The sequence below is a fragment of the Tupaia chinensis genome, unplaced genomic scaffold, assembly GCF_000334495.1.
Source record: "Tupaia chinensis unplaced genomic scaffold, TupChi_1.0 Scaffold000263_1, whole genome shotgun sequence".
In the NCBI taxonomy this organism is placed as follows: Eukaryota; Metazoa; Chordata; class Mammalia; order Scandentia; family Tupaiidae; genus Tupaia; species Tupaia belangeri.
Window position 1 is genome coordinate 458,214 of NW_006159743.1, and position 16,795 is coordinate 475,008.

Below are 16,795 nucleotides of genomic sequence, written 5' to 3' on the forward strand. Positions count from 1 at the left end.
ACAGCAGAGACTAGTCCAAGGGTGGGGGAAAAAAAAAAAAAAAAAACAGAAAAAGGAAGAAGGGGAGCAGTTCATATGTAGGAGAAAGGAAAATTAAAGAACTTTCCAACTGAAAATCAGTCTTGTACAGAATACCAAATGACAAGTTGAATTTTTTAAGTTGTACACTCCTTCCCTAGCTCTCATTATGAACTCTTTTAATACATAGAGAAATATTGTCATGTGAGTTGTTTGTTTAAAGATTCTTCTAAAAATATTTTTAGGTATAAACTTATTAGTCATTTTCATGTTTCTGAAGAACCAAAGAAAGTTGATACTTTTATGTAAAGTCTAATTCTTGAATATCTATTATATGTTCTGTATGGTGAAGCTAATCTATAGTAAACATTGCTTTTAAATTCTTATTTATATTAAGTTTTCCCACTAATAACTCTGTTCACTCAAGTTTTATTAGGAATAACTCTGTTCTCTCAAGTTTTATTAGGTTTTCAATTGATTAGACTCTTTCTTGATATTGTCGAAGGAAGTTGGCTACCTGCCTAGCAAGGTCTCACAGAGAGCTAGACCTCTGTGGGTCAGGATAAGTGCCTGTAGTGCTTTGCAGGTTCATAAATGTTATCAGTTCCTCAGCATTAAAGTTCTAGTAACTACCTCACAAATACTCATTTATAAACACAAATATAAATGTATTATGTCGCTATAAGAGACAAGTAAAAGTCCTGATGAGTTAATATTTAGCAAGAGGCAATTTTACAGCAGGTACTACTGTCCAGTTTTTTCCCATTATCTCATTTAATCCTCATAAAAATTCTATAAGAGATGCTACCATCCCTATTCTGCAGATGGAGAACTAAGGTTCTGAAAGATAATATACTCGAGGCCATACATGGCTAATATACAGAGGAGTCACAATTTGAATTCTTATCTAATTAACCAAATTATATGTTAGAAGATTGCTAGCTAATTGTAACTTTAGAATATGGAATGAATATTAAATGACGCAGTGTCTACTTCTTGTCCCCAAATCAGTAAATATTTGATGATTAAATAAAATTAACTGGAGTAAGAAATATGGATTAATTGCCCTCCATTTCAAGTTATATTTATGTGGATAACTGGTACTCACCATTAAAATTGTAGCACCTCATCTTTTCACCACAGTTAGATAAATATAGACAATTTTTTGCTCTTTTGGTCTACTTGTTCTAGAGTTCACATATACCTCTCATTCTTTTAACAAATCATTATTTCAGAGAGTTACATCATAGTGAAGTTTATTAGATTAAATCACTCTTGACATTTATTTTTGTGGTAATCTGGTCTGCAGGATACACGTAAGGTTAAGAAATCAAGTCTCTTAATTTGACTGGATCATCAAAATTTGCATACAAAATATGGTTATGTGTTTCATATACCTTATACACATAGACCGAAAGTAATTTTATACTATATTTTTGTATTGCAGCAATTTGACTGAGACCCATCCCATGAAGTCAGGTGTGGAATTTTCCACTTTTGGCATCATGTTGGTACTCAAAAATTTTTGGCTTTTACAGCATTTTGGTTTTCAGATTTTTGAAATAGGGAATGCTCAGTCTGTATCTCAATTGAGAGTATTTTCTGTTCCTCAACAGGAGTTGGAAAAAGAAAGTCTGTTAGATAACTACATTTATGTATTCTAGATTAAGTGTGAACTAAGAAAAGAAATTTGTAGCCAGTGAGAGCTGGGTGGAAGTTGCAAAAAAAAAAAAAAAAAAAAGAACATTTGTATACCCAGAGAAATAATAGGTTGCATACCTAATTTGGGAGAAATTCATCCTTTTCAGGCTATCTCTATAATCAAAAGAATAGCTTATAGTTAAAAAGCACTTTTTATATATAATCTTCACAATAGTAAAATAGGCTTTCTTATTTCTATTTTACAAATGAAGAAACTGAAATTTCAGTGGTCACACAGAATGTCATCTGATTCTTTTCTGTGCTCTCTTTATTCCATGTTTTTATGTCACTCAAATAGTTGTTCCTTCAACATCTGTCCAGAAATCTGTTCAAGAATTTAGTCAACATTCTATTCTATTTTATGTAGTTTCGTTTGTTATGTAATGACATACATAAAATGCATTACTGAAGTTATCACATAAAAATCACAGTGCTGATTTATCAGTTTGTTAGAAATTATGCTTATGTAACTTTCCTGGTAGGAAGTGGTAATAAAAATGCAAAATGGTGTCACATATTATGAATCAAGTATTATGCTAATACTGGAAGATGTTTTTATAAAAATTACAGTTATGCAGACATATCTATTTCACCATTGCACAAGAAATTCTCTGGAATTTTTCTGAATGGTACAAGCAATGATACTGACTATATGACTAACTGTTTTCTTTAACCCCAACAGGGAAACACTGGCCCCCTAGGCAGAGAAGGTATAATAGGCCCAACAGGTAGAATTGTAAGTTTGTTTCGATACAGTCTTTTTTCTTTCTTTTTAAAAAAATGTTCTTCTTTTTTCTTTAATTCTATTTCTAGAATAATTTACAAAGAATCAATATGGATATTTCAGAAGCAAAGGGCAAAAATAGATACACATTTTCTTTCAGAAGTTGATTCCTGAGCACTTACAGTTAAATAAGTAATGGAAAAGGTGCAAATAGTGAGATAAACACTTAAACTAGAGTTGAAAAAAAGAAAATAAAAGTGAATCGAGAAACTAGAGATGAAAAAAGCAGACAGAAGTGATTCAAGGAGCAAGGAGTATCATAAGCATAGATATGATCACTATGGCAATAAAAATGAATCCATTTTCTCAAAAAGAATGTGGATAGCAAGAGAAATCAAACAGCCAAGATTTGAGTCTTGGAAGTGCTCATGATGAAGGAAATAAATAGTTGGTGGGAATCACTTAAAAAAAAAAGTCAAGAAAGTACAAGGTTAGATAGATGAGAGTTTTAAGAAAGAAATGAACAGTGATCTTTGAGAAAAAAAGTTACAGTAGAAGCTGAAGTATGGGTTACAGTAAAGAAGTAGATGAAAGTATTTAGTAATAGTTTTAGTAATAGTTTCCCTCAAATTCTTAGAGTAAACTTTTAGAGTAGATATTATTTCTATTTAGTAGATGAGAATACAGATAAGGTTTATAGAGGCCCACTTAGGCATTCAAGGCTCTAAAGCTAGTGAACTATACAGGTGCTGTTTCTTACTTGAAGACCAGTGATCTTTCCATCCCATTCAAGCTAGGTCTGGAGAGGAAATTAAGACCATATTTACTAGTGCTTTAAGATATTTGGCTATTGCTTTTTTTATAAGCAGCCTGAAATGATCTTTGAAAATGGTTTGCTATTCACTTGACCCAGAGATCCCCACAAAGTCATGCAAATCAACAGTTCAAACCATGGTGTTCACTTTAAGAACACCCATGAAACTGCCCAGGCCATCAAGGGTATGTGTATTCTAAAAGCCACCAAGGGGCTGAAAGATGTCGCTTTACAAAGCAGCCTGTACCATTTTGTTATTACAGTGGTGGAGTTGGTAAATGTGCCCAGGCCAAAGAGACACAGGGTTGGTGGCCCAAAAACAATGCTGAATTTTTGCCGCACATGTTTTAAAATGCAAAAAAATAATGCTAAACTTAAGGGTTTCGATGTAGACTCTGGTCATTGATAATATTCAGGTGACAAAGCACCCAAGATGCGCCATTGTACATGAAGAGCTCACACGCAAATTCACCCATACCTGAGCTCCCCCACCACATAGAGATGATCCTCACTGAAAAGGAGCAAATTGTTCCTAAACCAGAAGAGGAGGCTGCACAGAAAAAAAAGATATCCCAGAAGAAACTGAAGAAACAAAGGCTCATGACATGGGAATAAAGTCAGCATAAAATAAAGTCAGATAAAAGCAAAAAAAAAAAAAAAAGAAAAAAAGAAATTTGGCTATTAAATAAAACAGAGAAATAAGAGAATGATTGGAAAGATGGTCATGGGAAAGTTTTACAATATTGATAATAGTATAAATGAATAAGAGAAGCAGCACAGTATAAGGGTCAAATTGAGGCTTGAAGAAAAATAATCCATTCTCTGCAGGGAATCAATATTTTGAATCATCTGAAAAGTATTATGTATAGATACATAGACTTTAAAAATATAAAAAATGGGGACCAGCAGTTGACGTAATGGCTATGTAGCTGGACTCCCATGTAGTCAACCACAGTTTGAGTCCCAGACCTGGTGGCTTAAACTCACCCAGGCGCATATGCGTGTGTGCCCAAGGGGAGAATGGAGGAGAAAGGATTGCAGCCCGGTCATCCCCCCAGGGAGTGATTTCTTGCTTTCTGTTTCTGTCTTTTTGTCTTTCTGGCGAGCTCATGCGCCCTATAGCTAAAACCTCTCCGAAAAAATGAAATAAAAAATGGAAAGTATCACTTAGTAAGTGTGACTATTCTCTTTGATGAATTTAGACCACCAAAGTTATTGGATTTTTAATAAAATAAATAAATGTATAACTCAGCATTTCTATATACTTTCAGCATTTGCCACTCAGAGTTATATAGAATTGCTAAGTGGGAGAACTCTCATAGTTCAGTGGGTGGTTCTTCAACAAGCTGAGGGAAATTTACTGTTCTGATTATACAATGATTGTTCTCCTCTGACAAAAATGTGAAATATTAATTGGTCAAGGAAAATGTGATAAAGAAATGGTCCAATTAAAATATCTTACTGTGTATTATTTCTAGATTGTTCTTGTACGCTCTTATAATATTCAGCATGCACATCAGATTTTTTCCATTCTAAGAAGAAAAGCTCACAATGAAAGAATAAACATTTGAAAATGGCAAAATCATTGTGGAAAAAAAAAAGCGATGGATTGTATGGGGCTTGCATTTTTGAAAAAGTAAACAATATTAAAAATTCATTATAAATACCACTATGGTAGTACAAAGAAATAAATGATTTTTACACAAATGAATAAATTTTTTTAAAAATTAAAGAGACATTGGATTTGGTTCCCAGGTAGATTTGAGCATGCCAGGTGCACATGTGGGTTTGCCCTGATCCTGGCTGGCTGGAAGGCAAGAGGCATCAAGGCATAGTTCATCCCTTGTCAGGGATCTCTTTAGCTCTCTCATGAAAGAAAAAATAAATGAATAAACTTTAAACAGATCAGTGCAACAGAATAGCACCCAAAATTAAATATAAGAATTTACAGAAATTTAATAATAACAAAAATTGGGGGGCTAGAGAGTGGCACAGTATAAACCATAATACTCTTCAAGGCAGCCCCACATGGAAAGATTCCTTTTTCAAGTCCAGAGACCTCCCTGAGTTTGCCAGGAACATCCTTGTCCATGATCTGAAGCAGACTGAAGACTGGGGCGGATCATGGTATTAAGATCCTGTTGGGGGGGACCAGCAGTTAGCGTAATGGCTATGTCACTGAACTCCCATGTAGTTGACCACGGTTCAAGTCCCGGACCCAGTGGCTTATACTTATGCCGGGTGCGTGTGCATCCATGCCCAAGATCCTGAGAGGAGAATGGAGGAGAAGGGATTGTGGCATGGCCATCCCCCTTGGGGGGTGTTTTCTCGCTTTCTGTCTCTCTGTCTCTCTCTGGTGAGCGCACGTACCCTATAGCAAAGCCTTTCCAAAAAAATAAAAAGACCCTGTTAGAGATACTGTCTTTCTCTCTCTCCCCTTTTATCATGTAAAAAATATATATATACTTTTAAAATGTTGTATCAGGATGATTGTTTGGTTGCAAATAATAAAGAGGGAATCAAATTTGCTATTACAGTAAGGAAAACTATATTACATTATAGAGAGTTTAGAGGTAGAGGGGCCAGCAGATGGCATGGTGGTTAAAGGGCAGGACACTCCCACATGGCTAACTATGGTTCAAGCATGAACCCTAGCATCTTGCTTTCTTATTTTCACTCTCTCTCTTTCTCTATCGCTGGTGAATTAAAAAAATAATAATAAATAAATAAAATTAAATAATTAGTTCTTTTAAAAAAAAAAAAAAGGAAGTCCATAGATAGAAAGGATTCATATTTGGTCAAATTGGTGATTCAATTTATTTTGCCATTGTTTTCTGAATGAACCAAGTAAAGTTTTTGTTGGAAAATAAATAAATAAAACTAAACATTTCTAAATAGTTCATTAATCAAAAAAGTCTCAAAAAAGTCAGAAAAGATTTTGAACTGAGTGAAAATGTATACAACAAATAAAATGTATGGAATGTAGCTCAAATGAGAGGAACAGAAAAAAATGAAAGAGATGGAGGAAACCATTCTAGAAACAGATTTTTTAAGACTGAGGGAAACAAAATTAGAAGTTAGTATATGATTTTCAGATCAGCTGGTTTGACTTAAGTTAGTAAGTAGCTTGTTATTTGAGTCTCACTTGAAGGTAGAACTAGGGATAGCAAAACAAACAGCATGGTGCATCAACAGGCATTGGTTTTATTTTGCTGTCTTAGAAAAAGAAAAAGAGAATTTATATAAGTTAACAAAGTCTTACAAGACAAAAGAGACATAAATTGTTGTGTTTCTCTGTACAACCTCAACTACATTTAATAGATAACTATCAATAACATTGAACTAACCTCTTTTTTCCCCCCTTTTAGGGACCCAGAGGTGAAAAAGGCTTTAGAGGTGAACCTGTAAGTTTATGTAAATTTGTGATTATAATATTCCTTGTCAATAGTGTATAAAATCTACGAAGGCGAGGACTTTATTAGAGTTGTTCATTAGTGTGTCTCTGATATTCGTGGAATAAAAATTCATCATAAGCTATAAAAATAAAGTTACGCTTGTCAGGAAGTAGAATTACTCTAAGAGGTATATTACAGTCAAATTTGATAAGCCCCAAACCTACTTAAGAACATGCAGTCGAGTTCTTCCCAGCTCACCGTGCGAAATGTCAGGCGTCAGGAGAGGAGGCGTGGGTCGTCTTCATGAGAGCAGGAAGGAGAGCCCTGCCGCACTGTCTAGGTGCGCGCCCACTATGTCCCGTCAGTACCAAGATGGCCAAGCAGAAGGAAGTCATATTTCAGCCAACTGGAAACAGTGATAAGGGGTTAGGCAAAAGGTACATAGCACTTTCAGGACCTAGTGGCTTATTTTACACTATTTCTCACATTTCTAGAATATCAATACTTCCAAATTTAAAAAAAAAAAATTTTTTGTGAAGGAGCCAATTTCCTAACAGATTCTGCTAAGCTAAATTTTCTTAATAATTGTTATTGTGTATATTTAAGGTCTACAACATGATGTTATGGAATACATATAAATAGCAAAAGATTACAATGGTGAAGCAAATGAACATACCATCATCTTACATAGTTACCCACTCTACCCCATTTTTGTGTGTGGTAAGAGCAGCTAAAATCTCATTTAGTGTCGGATTTATACTGAACTCATGAAAGCAGGAGCCATAGACAGAGGATAGGCACAAGTCAAATGAGCAAGAGTGAAGCTAAGTACAGAAGGTCAAAGAGAATAAACAAAGATAGCAATAAAGTCTTGATTAATAGGTAATGATATTATGAAGCCGGCCCTGTAGCCTAGTGCATAAAGGAGCCAGCTCCCACGTGACCAACTATTATTTGAGTCCTGGCTTGGCTTCAGTGGCTTGAAAAACAAACTAAGTGCATGTGAGTGCATGCCTTAAAGCCTGGGAAACTGGAGAAATTAAGAAAAAGGGATTACAGTATACCCATACCCCATTTGGGATGGGGAGGGGGGTAGGAATGGGGGGGTGGAATGTTCTACTTCCACCCTGACTTTCTCTCTGGCCAGCACACATGCCTTCAGGCAATTTAAAAAAGAAAAAAGGGAGTGAGATTACATGTTGACAACTGAGTATTTTGCTTCTCACCATGGGCTATGCTTGGAACTTAGAAGAAGAAAGTTGCAGTATATTAATTAGCTGGACAATCACATGATTTCAGATAGTCTAAGAATCCCAAAACAAAATTAAAATAGTTATGTTCAGTTTGCAGAAATGTGGCCCTCACCTTTTCAGTAGACTTTCTGTAACAGGAATAAAGAACATGCACACAGTGAAGCCATCACGCCCAGGAAGAATGGGAAGGGAAAGGGGAAAAAAGGAAAAAAGGGGAGGCTTGAAATTGGCCCATTTCCCACCTCTCTGGCTCTGCATGCCTTCCTCCAGTTTTCCTCTCCAAATACTGAGGCTAGAACATAAACTTTCATCAGGACTCAGAAACTTCAGTCCTTATGACAGTGTCACGAGCATTTCAAGTGGGGGTATAAAAAAAAAAAAAAAAAACCTTTAAGTGGTTCTGATGGATTACAAACTCAGTGGATTATGACTACAGCGTCAGATTGTAGTCATGGAAATACAGCTAACCAGAATAAAGCGGGTGGCCCGTCAAGCCATCCCCAAAGAGAAACATGCACAACAATAAAGCACATTCAGAAAAGGGCATTTTTAGATTACCAGAGGATCTGGGACCCAGATCCTGACAAGATCAGTTAAAATGTCTGGCGTATTTAGCCTCTGTCAGACCCTGCAGCTGAAGCACCTCCCTCTCCTTGTTCTTCTTACTCGCTCCTCACTTCCTGGCATTTGCACCTACTGTTTCTCTACCACAGTCTTTATGGTTCTAGTTCCTACTCATCGTGAGGTTTTGACTTAAAGTTTACTTGTTCAGAGTAGACTTGACATTTCCATCTCGTCCCCTCCTGCCCCTGCACATAATACCCTGCGCGCGGGGCCCAGAACAGTGCCTGGCATCTGTTCTTTACTTAAATGTGCTCTTATCAAAGAGGCTTTTCCTGACTAGCTTACATGAAATAGCAATGCCCCCACTCCCCTGAGACCCTTGATCTTTCTTAACCTGTATCCTTCCCACCTGACATATTGCATATTTATTTGGATTTATGTTTCTTACATCTCCCCTCACTAGAACAAAGGCTCCATGACACAAACATTTTATCTATTGTGGTTACTACTATTTTAATGCTGTCTGCCCAACACCATACTGCACCAGTCTTATAGCTGGCATTTAAATAATATTTAATAAGTTATTGGTAAACAAATTAGAGAAGATTTGGGATATGAGTGACATGATGGCTGTCTTCAGATATTTGAAAGTTTTTTTTTTATTATGGAAAAGAGGATGGATATGATTAATTATAGGGGATAAAATTTAAATATTTTACTTATTGAATTCAGTTTCTGTGCTCAATGAGGCATGAAATATATTTGATACCACCTAATCCTTAGCCTGTCAAAAAGCCGGCACATAATTAGCACACAGTAAGTGCATATTTATCAAATGAAGGGAATACTGTGACTGACTTCAGCTCAGTCTAATAACAAGCTGTCTAATGTAATGAGCTACTGCGTGAAATAGTTTTTCAAAATAGTAAGCACCTGTTACTAAAAACCTAATGACCCTCTCTCTGAATTACTGGGCCAGAATTCATGCAATGGGTAGAGAATTAGAGGAGATTCTATCACAGGCCCTACCAGATCTGAGTGTCGGTAATTCTACATAAAAATAAATAAATAAATAAATAGGGGCCAGCAGGTGGCATGGTGGTTTAGGCTCTGGCCTCCCACATGGCTGACCACGATTTGAGTCCCAAACTGGCAGTTTACCTTTTCACTTTACTCCTCTCTTGTCAAATCAAAATAAATAAATAAATAAAATTAAATCGAAAGATTTAAAAAGCTTAAAATTTTTCTAAAAATAAAGAATAAACCCCCTGCAAAAGAACTATCAATAATAAAGGCATAGACTATAAAAAAAGAGTTCTTTAAAATAGAAGTGAATTCCCATCAGCTCTAAGTGTAATAATAGTATTCCGAATCCATGACTTCTCTCAGCCTTCTTCATGATCATTCTTTATCGCAGGTCCTCTGGTGCAGATTATCATATTTCCCTTGGACTCTAATCTTTTCAGTGCTTTTACTTTATCCACTAGAGTTCACTCTCCATACCAGCAATGAGCATGATCTTGTTCAAGGATACATAAAGGTTTTAAAACCTCCTAGTACCCTAAGGTCTGAACTTCTTACCTTGATTTCTAAGGCCCTCCATGAACTAGCTCATTTGCCTCTCCAGTCACATGATGTACCGCTTTCCCTATGCCATCTATACAGCCTTTCTGTTCTTTAAAATATGCCTTCCTTTTACTTGTTAAATTTTCGTACCTACGCTTCAGATGGCAGGTTTTGTCTCAATACAGATCTCAGCTCACATATCTTAGAAAACCTTCCCCTAGCCACTGGATCTTATTACTCTTGGTCATTCTCTTTCACAATATTCTGCTTTGTTTTCTTTGTATCATTTAGCACTATCTGAAATTGTTTTCTGTCTCTGCTAAAATGTAAACATCTTCAAAGCAGGAAACTTTGTCTGGTACATTGGTTATTAGTGTCTAGAACAGTATCTACCATGTTGTAGGTAATGCTTAAAAATCAATTATAAATAAATAAATACCATTCCCTAAAATTAAAAATTAAAAGTTATTTCCAAATCTAGCCTGTTAAACAGCATTTCCTGAACCAACATACTTACTGGTCTTTTGTTCTCTAGGTGACCATAGTTCTCTTCATAAGTAAGAGCAATTCTTAGTATCCAAGTAAGAGGATGAATTGACACAATGGTGTTTAGTGTGAGCAATTCACTTAGCTGCTGAAAAAGGATTAACTGGCACATTAGATTTATGAGATTATTCTGCTTTTATTGTTTAATAACTGGCACTAAAGATCCTTTTATCACCTCTTTCCTTTTGATTCCATTATAGTGGAAGGAGCTATATAAAGGTAATTTTTTAATTGCTAGAAATCATTCTGCAATGACCTTAATATCCACAAAATGTGTCATTAAACCTTTTGTCCTGTCTATGGAAAAGCTTGGCAACATCCCTTTTTTGTTTGTTTGTTTGTTTGTTTTTCGTTTTTTAGTTTTGCTATAGGACATGTGTTTGCAGGAGAGAGATGTGGGGGTAGGGGAGTGAGAAATCATTCTCCAGGGGGATGACCACAACACAGTCCCTTTCCCTCCAATCTCTTACTGGGATTTTTGGCACCCATGCTCATGCTCAGACATATTTTTCAAACTGCCAAGTCTAGTACACAAATTCACAGTCAGCCATGTGGTATCTAGCCACCTTAACCACCATGCCACTATCTGGACCAAAAATGTCTCTTAAATTTTTATTAGGACAGTTTCAGTACATCCTACAGGTTTAGTTTGTTTATTTTTGGTTTTGTTTATTTTTGACAGGTTCTTACCATGTCTCAATTCTCTGCCTCAGCCTCTTAGCTACTGTTACAGGCCCATGGACCTATACTCCCCCTGTTTAGGTTGGTCCAGTAATTGAACCTGGCCTACCTATTTAGCTATAGACTCATGCCACTGCAGCTGGGCTAGATTTTTTTTTTTCTTTAAAAGGATGGTTTAAATAATTGAGTGGCTAAGACTTCTAATTGGTTACTGTGTTTCAGAGTATAATATCCTCATGGAGATTAGCCTCAGAAAATATCAATAAATGGAACATTTTTGGAAATGAATGTTATTAGCTAAGATCTATTATATTGAAACAAATAAGGCATTTAACTTATTATATAAAGATCAGATTCACAACAATCTATTAAACTTTCTCAGTCTCATTTTTAAAGCTAGTGGAAGAATTTATAAAAGTATACTTTTGTTACCAGATGTTATACCTCAGTCAAAGCATAATTCAGTGAATTTAACAAAATGCAAAGGAGGTTACAGCTCACTACACAACTTATAAAATTACTCCCATTATATAAACTTGTGTTTCTTGGTTAGAAAGCTTCATATCTTCTACAATTTGTCATTTTAAACACTAGTATTGATCTCAAATAGGTCCTTTCCACCACTGAGAAAGCTTTTGCTGTATTGCCATGTATGGAACTGTTTCTTTCCTCTTTAGTCTATTGTTATTCCTTGTCTACTTACATATAGACTAGTTTTTAAAATGAGTCCATGTATTTATGTTTATTTTCTAAACAGAACCAGTGTTATAGCATCCTAAGAAAATCTAGCAGACAGCATGTAGGATACTCTCTTCTCCCCCTACTTTGAAACTGTCATGTTATTGGCAAATTAAATCTTGGAAGCTTACAAAAAATATTCTGGTTTTACGAATGCCCAAATACTTTTAGAACATGATTGAATAATTTTATAGTAATACAAAGAGAAATCCTAGAAGTAATAGGATATAGTTAGTAAAAAATTTTTTTTAATTTAACTCATAGCAGAAATAATCTCCTAGTGTTAATCATGTGAAAAAAAAAAACTTTAACAAAATATCACAACTTGGAACATATAACTTAATTCCATAGAAGCAGAAGGAATATGGAGAACAATCTTAATATGAAATTTTAGATTAGCTGCTTAGTTTTTATATCATCCAATTTATGAAAATTACTAAAATGGTAAAAAGAATCCCATGGAAGTTTACTTAAACATGACTTTTAAGTTAAAATGTGTCTTCATAATTCTCGATTAGCAGAATTATTTTATATACTTATAGTTTAAAGGAATGAAGGGTGAATTAAGCATTATAAGGAAAAACTATGATATCAGAAAATGTCCTTATTTATTAACAGATTAAGAATTTAAGGCATATATATATATATATATACACACACATACATACATACATACACATACCCTTTAAAAATCCATAGATAGTATAATTTGTTCAAATGAAAAGTTGTCAAACTCTTTTAAATATATATTTTCCTTACATCTATTCAGAAATCAAATTTGAAACTCCCAACCTGTATACATGTGTTCATCTTTTTCCACATATAAAACATGAGGAGGAAAATTGATAAAAGATTAAAAACTCACAGTTCTAAAGTGAACCTACCTTGGAGATCATCCTCACCAAACCTGTTATAGTACAATCAAAATATATGAAATCCAAATATATAGCTACTCACTTAAGAACATACAGCAAATTAGTTACAAAGACAAGATCAGAGCCACATCTCCCAGTTCCCATGTGATTGTGCTTTCCTACAACCACAGTGTAGAGCAGAAAACAAGAATCAGAAGCAACTGGTGAGGAAGACGGTATATACCTATCCCCCACCTATAACAAGAGTAGTCCAGCCATCTATCTACATGATAGGTTGAAGAAGTTTCAGATTTGCAGGCAAACCCTATGCCTTGTAACTTACTGATTCCATCTTAATTATAGTACTGTCTAATAAATCATATTTAATAGTACTAAACTCTCAATTAAACCCTCTAAACCAGTGGTTCTCAACCAGGAACCATTTGCTTTAATTTCCAAGAGACATTTGGGAATGTCTTGAGACATTTTTAGTTCTCACAACTGGGGAAAAGAGGAGAGTGGCTAGTGGCATCTACTAGGTAGAAACTAGGAATCTTGCTAAACAACCTACAGTGGAAACTCCTCAATAAATGAGAAAACGGAAGCTGTGTGCCACTGAGCCAGCCTAAAGTAAAGACCATGAAACTATATCAAGGCTGTATTTGCACAAAGGAAGGAGATGACAAAGGAATTCATAGAAAGAGAAAGACTACCATACTCAGGCTCAAAACTTACCCATATTTTTAGTCTAATGATGATAACACATTACTTTTGGACTTATAGATCTGGCACTAGGTAGAGAGAGCCTCTGTTTTCAAAGGCAGTGCTTTCACTACAGTCAAAAAAACATTAACAATAATGTTGTCCCCCTTTAGGAAATTAGGTAGACAATCATAGTTTTAAAAAATAAATAAATAAACTGCTTTATGTAGTCTATAAAGACAGTGAGTCATTTCTCCTTAATGGATGTGTAGCTAGAGGAATAAAAAAGAACTACTAAAGTGTTATATTGTTGGAATCACATTTTGTTTTTCTTGGCTGTTTTCCCTGTTTTATGTAGTTGTTCTGTTGTTGTTGCCCTGCCCTGTCTTTCTGGGTTTTTAAGTATTTTGTTTGGTTATGTTTGTGGTGATATGATTTGTTCTGAGTAACAAGTTGAAATTAACTCAATAAAATCAGCAGTAGAAATAGTTTCTTCATTCTTCTATGATAAGTTGTTATTTCAAAGTCAAAGATAGAATATGCATTTTGTACCAAAGAATCAGTGAGATTTTGCAAATGTCAGAAATATGCTCAATGGGGTGAAATATCACAACCATTTATTATTTTTACAATGTTGATACAGAATGGAGGAACTTACACAACCAAAATCACTCAGGGCCTCTGTATATTTAAAAGGCTATCTTCAACATGACATTTATGTTACTTACCGTGCAGCTTCTGAGATACCAGTTTTGTACATTCTCTGCTTAAAATTATAATCATAAACTATGCAAACTAAAAAATGTCCAGCAGGCCTGGCGTTGACATACTCAACCCATTTTGAGTTACGTGTTTGTGCTGGTTGTCACAGAACAGTTAGAATCAAGTACATATTAAGTACACATTCCCCTTACATCTATATAGACATCAGGTTTGAAATTCCCAACCTGTGTGCGTGTGTTCCCCTTCTTTCTCCAGATGCAAAACATCTTTGGCAATAAAAGATACTTAGTACTAAGTCAAGCATAGTACCAACATTATTCAAGAGTTGAAGATAAATTTTGTTTTACCATCTTTTAGCTGTGCTCTGAGTCTGACTCAGTGTAGTCTTAATATTTAATTGGCCATCAAGTAAGTTAATTTTGAGCAGATGTAACCAGGCCTCTAAGCATTATTAGTAGCGATTACTGTTGTTTCATTTTCACTTAGAAAAATATTGACATTTTTCGTGTTGCTTTTGACATTTTATTATATATGTTTCAACTTGTCTGATATCTAAATGCTGATTAATTTTAACATGATTTATTCATTTACTTAATTACTCAATATAATTACTGAATGCCTACTGTGTATTGAGAAATATTCTTATTTCATAAAATGAAAAAATGACTAAGACACTTTAAGGGCCCTTAGGGACTTTCCAGTGTGTTATGTTCTATGGAATGCAGGAAAAAAAAAAAGTTTTTAGTTTAGCCAGAGGGGATTAGAGGGTGGGGGAAGTAGCATGCTTGCTAAGAATGGAAGAAACAGAGTGAGTATTAAAGAAATATTAGGATAGGTATGGTCTTTAGCAGATACAGGAACACTCCTGGTCAAGGAAGTAGCATGTGCAAAAGAATGCATGTGCAAAAGAACAGGGAAGATTCAGAGATCCACAAGCAGTTACAGATGATGTATAGATCTGTTGGGGAAAGTGAATGAAAAAGAAAAGTGAGAACCAGACTTGAAGAAGAGGCAGTGGCTCACAGTGACTGAGAACGTGTATTTTTGAATTAAGTAACCAGCCAATAAGGGGCCTTATACATTCCATTTTCTTAACTGTAAGCTGGAAATGTAGCAAATAATTTGATACATAGTAAGGTCTGAATAAATGGTGGCTATTCCCTATTAAGAAGTTTATACTGCCCTCGACACTCATTTCTAGAAAGGCACAAATCCAGGCCCATCTTCACATGGATCCTGAACTTCAGCTGTGAAATATTGCTTTCAGGGACTTAAAATGAAGATTTTTCTGTCGAGACTTCCCACTCCACACTCATTTCTAGTGGGTAGTACTGCTTGCCTCCTTTCCTCCATTTCTCTCTTGTCTCTCTCTGTCTCACTACGTCTTTTCATTTTTTTATTTTAATTTTTTAAGATTAAGTTTTCTCAATTCAGTTTTCACTTTTAAAATTAAAATCTAAAGATTTTTGACAATCTTTTTTCTTCTTTTTATTTTATATTTTCCTCTTCTTTCCACTTCTCTAATTCTTTTCCTTTTTCTTTATTCACTGGCTTCTCAGCTCCTACACACCCAAGTGCACAGGATCTAAACATCTGAATACAATTAGGGTCAGAATATTACACTATTCCCACTGATTCTGATGCACAAAGAGTGAAAATGGAACGTAAGAGAGATTGCAGATCACCTCGTTCTGCATGCCTCTGAATGCTCAGATTGAACGTCAAGAGTTAGGGAGAAATGCACCATCCATCAGATGACTAGAAATCACTTCAGGGTCACAATAAATATGGAAAAACAAGAAAAATACCTCTCCTCCAAGGAAAAATAATAATTCCTCTTCATCCTCAGATAGTATGATGAAATTCATAGAAATGTCAGATAAAGAATTCAGAATTTTCATGGTGACAAAGCTCATAGAGATCAAAGAGAAAAGAGACAATGAACTGCCGAAGAGGCAGGGGAAAGAAGCTGATGAGCTTCAGGAGATGAGGAAATTCTTGCAAGATCTAAAATTGGAAATTCACACTATAAAGAATCAAATGGACCTGTTAGAGATGAAGACTATAATACAGGAAGTCAAAACCTCCCTTGAAAGTATTAAAAGCAGACTAGATCATCTGAAAATTTAATCTCAGATGTAGAAGATAGAATCGCTGGCCTAGAAAAATCCACCACAAAGACTGAGAAAATTGCCCCCAAAAATGAGAGTAATATACGAGAAATACTAGATGCTATTAAACGTCCAGTCATCTGTATAATTGTATTCCAGAAAGGAAAGAGATTCTTAAGGGCATTGACAATCTATTCCATGAAATCCTGGAAGAAAACTTTCCCAACTTAGAGAGGCATTCAAAGATCCAGTCCCAAGAAATACAAAGGACCCCAAATAGAATCAACCCAAGAAGATCTTCTCTGAGACACATTATAACCAGATTGACCAAAACCACAGACAAAGAAAAGATACTAAGACTGGCAAGAGAGAAACGTCAAGTTACCTACAAAGGATATCCCATCA

General features: G+C 35.1%; 1 protein-coding gene across 1 annotated transcript in view; it reads left to right on the plus strand.

Moving 5' to 3' along the window:
• Positions 1-16,795, plus strand: part of COL24A1 (collagen type XXIV alpha 1 chain) — a 322,594-nt gene that overhangs the window by 281,905 nt on the left and 23,894 nt on the right. Inside the window, exons 51-52 of the mRNA XM_006149476.1 lie at positions 2,402-2,455; positions 6,626-6,661. Of these exons, the coding sequence (XP_006149538.1) occupies positions 2,402-2,455; positions 6,626-6,661 (90 nt within the window). The remainder of the gene's footprint in view (positions 1-2,401; positions 2,456-6,625; positions 6,662-16,795) is intronic.